Source organism: Palaemon carinicauda, chromosome 12, assembly GCF_036898095.1.
Source record: "Palaemon carinicauda isolate YSFRI2023 chromosome 12, ASM3689809v2, whole genome shotgun sequence".
Classification (NCBI taxonomy): domain Eukaryota; kingdom Metazoa; phylum Arthropoda; class Malacostraca; order Decapoda; family Palaemonidae; genus Palaemon; species Palaemon carinicauda.
The window spans coordinates 67,404,899-67,415,586 of record NC_090736.1 but is presented as its reverse complement, the minus strand read 5'-3'; the positions used below and the strand labels follow the sequence as shown (position 1 = coordinate 67,415,586).

The 10,688-nt window shown below is 45.1% G+C and overlaps 1 protein-coding gene across 1 annotated transcript in view; it reads right to left on the bottom strand.

Annotated features, from left to right (window-relative positions):
* Nucleotides 1-1,159: 1,159 nt before the first annotated feature.
* The window catches only part of GluProRS (Glutamyl-prolyl-tRNA synthetase), an 81,592-nt gene continuing 72,063 nt past the window's right edge, over nt 1,160-10,688 (bottom strand). The window contains exon 6 of the mRNA XM_068384515.1: nt 1,160-5,599. Within this exon, the coding sequence (XP_068240616.1) occupies nt 1,511-5,599 (4,089 nt within the window). The 3' untranslated portion in view covers nt 1,160-1,510. The remainder of the gene's footprint in view (nt 5,600-10,688) is intronic.

The following is a 10,688-nucleotide window of genomic DNA, read 5'->3' as shown; positions in this document are numbered from 1 at the left end:
ATGCCTGCAAAAGAATGAGACCTGACCTTCTTAAGTAGGGCAGCCAGCATTTTTTTTTTTTTTTTTTTGCTTACTTTTTGGCCCTTTTCCTTTTCAGAAAAGGAGCGAGTAGAGAAGAGCTTGCAAAGATAGTAGGTGAACGTCTTTGCTTCCTTACCCCAGCACGACTAAGGGTCTTTTCTTCCTCTTCCACAGTAAGAGCAGATATAGAAAATCCACAAGGAACAGTTACCAACTGGATGGTAGCCTCTGTCACAACTTCTAAGAGATCCTAGTTTTGGAAGATTGCCTGAAGCTACACAAGTATGGCATCATCATCAGCAGTTCCCCAACATCCTGAAGTGTGGCAACTGAGCATAGCTAAGGAAGATTAAGAAATGCGAAATGCAAATATCCATAATCCCCTTCAATGACCACATGTGATATGAGCTGCAGATCATCAACCACAAGACTATCTGATCCTTTGTTAAGCAAAAGGATAGGAGTCCAGAGCAATTAAAGAGAAAGGGGTTGCATTGCCATACAGGACGATGACATCTTTCTTTTTTTTTTACATTTGGATTTGAACCTCATCCAATGATCATTTGATCAGGTAAAAACTCATGATCTCTAGAATGTTGATATTGGATAAATTATAAATACTCTCATTGATTAACTATAGGGAATCTCCTTTGAACAGACTTTCCATAAGCATCACCGTACAAACCACAAACAAAACACAAAAGCATAACAAACAAGGAGTAGATCTGAGAAGCTTGAAGCATCACCATTGAGAAGTAACAAGTCAGAACTCAATACGGCACATATATAAAGAAGAAGAAATGTGAACACTATTATAGAAAGTAGTAGGGATATTCCCCAAACTCCCTTTGGCCTTGTGGCAAGCTTTGTTGGGAAGATATTCCACAAAACACATGAAGGGGTTGTATCCTCGTCAAGAAAGAATGCAACTGGTTAATATCTACAAACTACCACAAATATCTAATTTAAAAATACAACTGAATATTTCTTGTAAGCCTACCTGCTTTTAAACATTCTTTTGCACACATGAAATTCACTTTTATCATTCTAAATTTTCAACATTCAACATAAATAACTTGACAAGATAACACATATGTTACTCTATTTGAATTCTCAATTAGGGCAATAGAAAATAGGCTTCACACAAATAAAATTTATTGATATAATTCACTTTAATATTATAAAATGCACATAATACTATCCAACCAATTTATAAAATTGGAAATCAGCAGTATACAAACATTATATAATTAATATTTATTACTTTCACCAGACCACTGATAAATTAACAAAACTACTTTATACTCGTTATAAAATGAAATATCCTGCCATCCAAACCCTTTTATAACATACCGATTTTGAAACTATAAACCATGAATTTATATACGAGTTTTCTTAAATAAATGAAAATAATAGCATAATGTTGTAGAGGAAATAACCCTGACTAAGCTCAAGACACACACTTGAAAGCGTTGACAAATGGATCGCATTAGTAAGAACGACCAAACAAAGTATAATACTGGGGTTTGGCTTTGCATGATGGATAAATACAAGAAAGACCTTTGACATCACCAGGCTGAACAAATGGTATGCAAAGTCCCTTGGCTCCCATTGCAGGTGCTCCAGGTTCAGCCGCCTCTTCACGAGCAGAGTCTTTCTTGATGGCATCCTCGCAGGCTTCTTGGCCGCAGAAAGGAGCCAACATAAGATTACCCCGATCAAGGTTATCAGTAAACTCCTTCCACACTTTTACGACAACCTTGTGTTTCTCTAGATCAGTCTGAGCATTCGCCAGCATGCTGTCATGGATAACATTTAAAAGGGCTGGTATCTCAGTAGTAGCATTCTTTTGCTCTAAAGCTTGTTTTTCTCCACTATCTCTGCGAACTGCAAACACCTGTCCTGCAGCTACCTCACGTGGACCAAGCTCAAGTCTCAGAGGAACACCTTTCAATTCCCAGTGGTTGAACTTCCAGGCGGGGGTTACATTGTCACGAAGATCACAGCGAGCTCGGACTCCGCAGGCTTTGAGCTCTTCGGTTAACTTATTGCAAGCATTATAAATGTCTGCCCTCTCTTGCTCTGTTGTTTTCACTGTAATTCCTACAGGTATGACAACGGCCTGGATTGTAGCAACACGTGGAGGTAACACCAAGCCTTTGTTGTCACCATGTACCATGATCATTACTCCAATGGTTCGAGTGGTTAGACCCCAACTATTCTGGTAGCAGAATTGCTTTTGCTGATTTTCTGGGTCTTCAAATACAATATCAAACATCTTGGAGAAATTCTGACCAAGATGGTGAGAGGTTGCACCCTGAATTCCTCGACCACTTGCAGAGATAAAAGCCTCCACTGTTGTTGTATAGTCACCACCAGCAAACTTTTCTTTCTCCGTCTTTCGTCCCTTGACTACTGGAATAGCCAGGAGATCTTCATATACCTGTGCATAGAAATCAAGGACCTGGTATACTTCTTCTTCTGCCTCTGGTTTATTAGAAAAGGTGGAGTGACCCTCCTGCCATAAGAATTCACGAGTCCTCAGGAAAGGTGTTGGCTGCTTGAACTCCCAGCGTACAACATTGTTCCACTGGTTCAGTTTTATAGGCAAATCTCTATGAGACTGAACCCATTTGGCAACTGCTGGATACATCACCGTTTCAGATGTGGGACGGATAGCAACAGGCTCAGCCAAGTCACTGGAACCTGACTTAGTAACCCATGCAACTTCAGGTGAAAAATCAGCAATGTGAGTCTTTTCTCTTTCCAGGGCCTCCTTAGCAACAAATATTGGGAAATAAGCATTTTCAACTCCCAAACTTTTAATCTTCTTATCTAGAAATTCCTTGATGAATTCCCAAATGAAGTAAGACCAAGGCCTCAAGATATAGCAACCGGAAACATTATAGTATTCAATCATTTCAGCTTTAGTGATAACTTGAGAATACCAATCAGCCAAGTTTTCTTCCTTTTTAGCTTCTAGCCCTAACCTCGTTTGTTTCTTGACACCACCCTCATCCTGCTTGGGTTCCCCCTTGGTAGGAGATCTTTCCTTTGACTTCTTATCTCTCCCTTTAGAATTTGGTTTAACAGATGCATTGCCTGCCGAGGCTGCATTCACAGCTGCAACTGGAACACTTGCAGACTCTGAAAACTGTGAAACATCTATATCTGGCTTCCAATCTACATTGGTACAGTCCTTAAACTCTTTCTTTAAAGCAAGAAGAGCATCCACTGCTTGTTTGATTGTGTCCTTATCAGCTTTACTTGCTTTCAGACTTCTAACCTCATCCCCTTGTTTCTTGATTTTGTTATGGATATCTAAAGGTGATGTTCCCCTTATTGATGCAGTAGCTTGTTTTGATGAATTGCATAATGGAGTGATGTCAATATCTGGTTTCCAATCAACATTTGTGGCCTCCTTAAACTGTTTCTTGAGGTCTAGAAGGACATCTACAGCCTTTTTCACAACATCTTTATCAGCTTTGCTGGCTTTTAATGTTCTTACTTCATCACCTTGTTTCTTAATTTTATCATGAATTTCTTGTACTAAATTTCCAGGGGCTCCACCTCCAACTGCACTAGTTGCAGGTGGCGACTGTTGTGAACGTGCAAACTGTGAGATATCAATGTCGGGTTTCCATTCTACATTTGTTACAGCCTTAAACTGCTTCTTTAGCTCTAAAAGGATGTCAACTTGTTGTTTTACAGTATCCTTATCAGCCTTATTAGTCTTAAGATCCCTTACTTTATTACCCTGCACTTTGATTTTAGAATTAATATCTTCAGCATTACTTCCACCACCTGATGCAGAAACACTTTCAACAGGCGCACTTGATGCAGGCAGCACTACATCAGGTTTCCACTCAATTCCCGTAGCAGTTTGGAAGTCTTTTTTAAGTTGTTTCAATATATCTACCTCTGCCATTACAACATTTTTATCTGCTTTATCAGTCTTCAGCTGGCGGATTTTATCACCTTGTACCTTTATCTTATCTAGTAATTCTTGACCTGCACTGCAGGCTCCTACAATAGGCTTAGCTTCCTCCTGAGGGCTTTTTTCTGCCTTCTTGCCTTGAGCACTCTTTGCTTTTTCCTTATCACTCATACCAGCTAACTTCTTGACCGAGCTGCTGGTGGGACTTTCCTTTTGATGTCCATCAGGGATAGAGAACAAAATTATGGGTTTTTCCTTGCAGGTACTGAGACCAACTGGCTTGTAAGACTCATCTACACGGAAGTAACCTTTCCTTTGTAACTGGATGATGTCTCCTTCAACCAGATCCTGTAGTTGAGTGTCCCCTACCATTTTCACTTCAGCCCTAGTACTGTGACCAATAAAATCTTTGAAATTTTCATCCTTGCCAAGAACACTTTTGTTGACAAGATGGTCAAAGTAGACACAAATGATTGGAGTAAAGGGAGCATTAGCAGTATCAGCAAGCCAGGTTATTTTCAAAGTTTTCTTAAAGTCAGTATTATCCAAATTAGGTTCTGCATCAATGGACTCAATTTTACCATTGACTTTGTTGATTTTCTTGATCATTATATTACCCCAGTTAATGAAAGTAGCATTCACACCTTCTTTCAAATCAGCAGCATCAACTGCCTCAATGAAGACACGAGGGCCCCGCCAGACAACTTTTTCTCCAATGGAAGGATCTTTGGGATGCTTCTGGGCAGTTGTTGCCTCTTCTTTAGCACCTGCAATGCGAACAGGAACTAAGTCGCCCTCAAGTGCTGTGTAACGCGGTGCTATACAATCAATGACTTTCTTATTAAATGCCCAGATTTTATCCCATTCCATGTTAACAACTGAGCGTGAGGATCCTTGGGCGACAATAAAATCTTTCAGTCCCTCTACTGTCATGCCCCGCCGCAGAATTCCTCTGACTGTTGGAAACCGAGGATCATCCCATCCATCTACGAGTCCCTCGTCTACAAACCAAGTGAGTTTACGCTTTGACAAAACTGTGTTATTCATGTTCAACCTTGAATACTCATAAATATGCAAAGTTCTAAGACCCAACTTTTCAATAAACCAGTAGTACTGATCGTCTCGATCATGATATTCGGTGGTTCTTAGTGCATGGGTAACTCCCTCTACACTATCAACTATTGGGCATGCAAAGTCATATGTTGGATAAACCTTGTATTTCGTTCCCGTTCTCACATGTGGCTCATCCTTACAGCGGTATATGGTAGGATCCCTCATACAACCATTGTCACTTTTCATATCGATCTTTGCCCGAACACAGCATGTCTGGCCATAGGGTGTACCTTTCTTCATCTCTTCCCACATGGAAAGGTTCTTCTCAACCGTGTTGTGGTAATTCTTACCCTCTTTCCTTTCTTCACGCTCCTTCTTCATCGTCTCTCCATCTGTATCATCACAATAAGCAAAGCCTTGCTTTATAAGCTGCTCACACATGACCAGCATGCGATCAAAATGATCTGATGTGTGAGTAAAGATGTCAGGTTTTACCTCTAAGAGCTTCAAATCTTCTAAAATTACCCTCTCATACTCAAGATTCTCTTTTGCAGGATTGGTATCATCAAACCGCATTATCAATTTTCCCTGAAAAAGACAAAAATAAGACTATTAATTTTTTTATATTTACAAACCCCTGTTCATTTAAAAATGCAGACTACTGCAATACAACCAATAATGATATTGCACAGCTATTATTATCAATAAGAGGAGATTAAGCAACTGAATGAGTCAAGCTCGACTCTTACATAGTTGTGAGAGAAATGTAACAATATAAATTTTTGCTCCAAAAAAACATTAGACTAATCAAAAGGATGGGAAGAGGATCTATCTGACAAAAATATGACAAATTCGAAGATAATTTGTATTTTTCCTAACCATACAAACCTTAGCTATTTACAAAGGGTTATTACTTTTAGCGTAGCTGAAATGGCGAGCCATTAAAATTTAACGAGGGTGTATTACCCCCGCGCTAGTTAGCGGGGGGGTAGGGGAGTGGTAGCTAGCTACCCCTCCTCCCCCTCACACACAGGTGAATACTCACTTTCACTTAGAGGTAGGACTTGTCTTGGGGGACAGGGCTGCCGGGCAAATATGTGTAAATAGCTAAGGTTTGTATGGTTAGGAAAAATACAAATTATCTTCGAATTTGTCATTTGTTCCGTAACCGAAATACAAACCACGCTATTTACAAAGGGTGACTTATCCCTTAGGAAGGGTGGAAAGTCCCCAGCCATACTGGCTTTGGCTTTACCCGGGGACTCAGAATCTGAGTGAGTCGCACTCGAGAAAAGGAGTCCCTGCACCTCACAAGTTCCTTGCTCCGCAAGGAACCATGTGGCCTACGTAAGCTTGTGTGTGAAGGAAGAAGTGTGACCCGTCTTAGGCAGTTGACCTGGAGTTCCAGAAGGAACTCTGGGTTAGGACGTTCCCAATACCACCTCGTCAGGGTATGGGGGACGCGACAGTATTGACTCAATACTCGGAACACAAGGAAGCATGGTTTACCTGCAGAGGTTCGAGGTCAGCTATGCAGAGACCAGGATGCTGCTTCCCCGTAGAGGGGATGATGAAGAAAGAAGTAAGGGCCAGACATACTTCTTTCATTCATGCAGACTAAAACCTGATAACAATGCCCTCAACCTTCTGCTACCTGTCCAAAAAGGAGCCTGAGGTTAGACCAGCTGTTGTGTAGCCACCACAGAGCGATAGAAAACGTATCGAGACTCCTGTGGGTCACGCCCTGCAGGAAGCGGGCTGCGAAGGTCATCAGACGCTTCCAGACTCCAGCTTGTAGCACCTGCGTCACAGAGTAGTATTACTCGAAGGCGAGGGACGTTGCGATGTATCCAACATCGTGCTGTAGGGCGACGTGACGGGGGAGGGTCTGAAGACAGGTCGAGATGAATGTTCTTGAGTCCGGGCTGAAGAGGTATACTGGTGACTCTCCCCCCATGTCCTCCTTGTGTTCCCAAATCGGCTGCAACCGAGGCCAAACTGCAGCTGTTCCCAGCGCTAACCTCTCGATTCCTTACTGGCAAGAAAGAGAAGGTCTTGGGACATCAGACACAGAATGGAGACTCGAAATCTTGAATGAATCGGACCGAAGGGTCGGGACCCTCAGATTCTGAGTCTAGCCAACAACTCAGGAGCGAGCCTGAATGTTGCCTTCACCTCTTCCTTAGAAAGGGGGGAGTAGTAAGAGACCAAGAAGATTGCTTACACACTGGCCGTGGCCAGAGTGAGCAGAAGACCCAAGGCGGAATACAATCCGAGGCCTGTCGTAAAAGGGTCTTGAGAAGATCTCTTAAAGGACTAAAAGTCCGAGCCATGCTCCAAGTTGGAGGTCTTCCTCCGACTAGGGCAGGGACGATCGTAGCTTCGCATGAGCGAGGATAGATCCAGCGGGCAGGAAAAAGTTATTCCTTTAAGCCTGAAGGTCAGGGAAAGGCTGAGCGACAGGCTTCATTGCCGAGAGCGGAAAGGGGTTTCCTCCCGCCGAAAGGCAATAAGACCGTTATTGCTGGAGAAGAGGCCTCACGGGAAGAGGTATATCTCCCACGGCACCAACCACCTTAGACTCTTCACTTTGCCTGGGAGACCCCTGTGGATGACTATCACAGATGACGCGACCTCCGTACCGCGACTGTAGCGGGTTGTCTCTTCTAGAGGAGGAAGCGTAGTGTCTCCAGGCATGAAGCCAAAGCGACGCCCCGGTTCGGGAGAGATGTCGCAGTGTGGTTGCTTGAGTAGTCTGCGCCGTGGGAGAAGCTCTCCCGGGAGTTCCGTCAGGGGAAGCAGAGGGTCCAGAAACCGTTCTGCGCATAGTCCCAGTGGAGCTCTCCCATTGAAAGGTTGACAGACAACCTGGTTTTGTTGAGACCCATTGTCCGCAGACAAAAAGGAGGGAAGACGCAGGCGTCGAAGTTGTCCCACCATCACCGGAATGCATCTTGCCAGAGTCTCGGGGTCTGAGACTGGGGGGAAGACTAGCGGAAGCTTGAGGTTCCAAGGTGTCGCGATCAGGTCCCCCAGAACAGCACTTGCTGGTTACCCAAGGTCAAAGACCCCTAGGTACACTCTCTCTATGAGGCTCTGCTCGGATAGTCTGAGAGAAACATTCCCCTGCCTGGAATGAGAGAACCGATGGTGGAATTGAGAGAATCTCAATCATCCCGGTATCTCTACTGCAAGATGTGAAGGTGTGAAAATGCGTCCCCTGCTGCTTAGAATGAAGTCGACGCGCAACGGGGCGACTTGGCAGGAGCTGTAGGATCTGAAGAGGGGCCAGACTAAGGCCCTTAAGCCTGCCTGAATGATGGAGAGGTATCCTTCAGGTCTTGACCATAGGCCCGGACCGGAACATGCCCCCCCACCCCACCCTTTCCTTTGACGAGTCCGAGAACCGCATCAAGAATGTGGGGAAAGGACGAGAATATCCACTACCATCAAGAGGCTCCATAGGTCAACACCCATTGCAGGTTTAATAGTTCCGCTGGTCCCATAGGGCCAGGGAGTCCAGTTAAACATTGCCTGAAGCCACCGGAACTTGGATCGCCCCACATGGAACTTATCCTGAGGCGACCGTTCGGACTATAGACGGGTCAATGAGGAAAGAAGAACTAGGAAACGTTCCAAGGTAGGGCTGAAATCTCTGCTTGACTGAGAACAGGTACTGCGACTCTCCTCAGTCTTGCCACAGTCAACCGAAAGGAAGGCTCGGAGGATGTGGTAACAGAATCTGGCGTCCCCAGGTGGTCACCCATCCAAGTACCGACGTTGCTTAACCTCGCTGGACGGACGAGAAGCGGGGTTTCCAATGTGGTAAGGCGGTTGACTCAATATCATGGCCAGATACTCCAGATGTTGAGGCAGAGGAAGAGAAGGATCCAAGCAAAATACCATGAGCCCACACTCATGGTCAGCATCCGGAAGCTTGTCCCGGCGCTGAAGAAGGTCGAAACCCGAGCCCACCGGAGTTGACCAGCCCTCCAAACAGCAGAGGAGGCGGAAGCCTGCACCTGAGCGGCCAAGAGGAAGGCAGGGAGAGTTCTCTGGGGAAACAAACCTGCTATTCCACGGCGGGATAGCCACACTGCATCATAAGCAGGAATACTTGCAGTCTAGGCTGAATTCGACGAGCACCCTGGAAGATGGATGGAATGGAAACTGAAAGTACCCGTCCTTCCGATCCAGGGTTAAAGGAGTCCTGTCGCCTCGTTACCAGTCTGATCGATTCTGCTGGTCTACGCTGGCCGAAGTTTGTTCGACAAACTTGATCAGGGCTGAGAGGTCGACTATGGACATCCCCTCTCAGATCCTTCCTTACAAGAAAGGATCGACTGAGGGGGCCGGGGGTGAAGCCGTCGATGATCCTAAGGAAGACCTTCGCCTAAGGTATGGATCATTCTGCCCAACCGGGCAACTCTGCTGACGCTATGGCATAGAGGTTCAGAGACACTGAATTCGCTGACAGAGACGGCAGGCGCGATATCCTTGGCTACTCACAGAGATTGTGCGGGAATGGGCATCGGGAAGCTGTCATTCGGATGAGTAACCTTAAGCATCCTCCCAGCGAAAAAACCTGCAATCCTAGAGTTCGTGAACTCCTTTTAGGACTATGCCCCCCCGGGGGAGTCTCCCGTGCCATCTGTTCCTGACAGGAGGAAACTGCAATTGGACACCTTGTCCCAGTTGTCGTAGCCGATAACTTAGGCCGACGTGGTTGAAAGAAAAGGGCGCTGGAGCCCTGCAGAGTCTGGAAGAAAGCGCCTTGGAGGAGTGAAACCGGAAGTCGATTTACTCCGCACAGCAGCTGTCTAAGTCTCTGTCCTTGGGCACAAACAAAACTCTTCTCAAGGATGGAAGGGTGTCTGAGGTCGTCGACCTCCACAGATGAGACACCCGAAGGAAGCCTTCAGTCAGCGCGTCCAGATGGTACAACATCGAGCTTGTCCGCAAGTAGATACTTAACGACGAAAGGCCAAGGTGCCTGAGCTCGAGAGTTGGAAAGTACCCTTGATCTTCCTGTAGCTTCCTTGAACCAAACCTCGGGCCGTAACCGAGGAGGGAAAGAACCTGGTAAGCTCCCAGAGGAAGAGGTAAGCAGTCACCCCTTGTCCGATGGAGAAATCTTGAACGGAAAGCCCCCCCCGTCGGGAAGACCGTTGCCCGTCGGAAGACGAGATCAGACTGCTGTCCATCTGCACCAAGGCGGAAGATCGAGAAAAAGGAGTTGTAGGCTGCAAACGGAGATCCAAAAGGGCGCCTCAAGCACCCTTATAGGGAGATGAGAGGCCCTTACGACTTCTGGATAGGGCAACACTGTGATCTAAGTCTGATTTTTAATGAAGCATCAAGCTAGTAGAGAATGTTAGTTTTTCAGTTTAATTTGTGTAACAAACCTTTCATACTTTGTATAAAATCTACGCCATAAGTTGAAAGAACATGGTAAACAATTGGTCAGCATGTGGAACCCTATATGCAGCCCATAATAGATTACATCAATAAGATATGTGAACATGGAATGGCATGAAAGCAAGAGAAAGAATCTGGGTGCTGAGCTACAGTGCATACATTCAATATCCAGGACATCATATAACTAAAATTATCTGTCCCTTCCCTCTGCCACTTTTAAGTTATCATAAAACTATAGTACTCTCCTAGCCACTGCCAC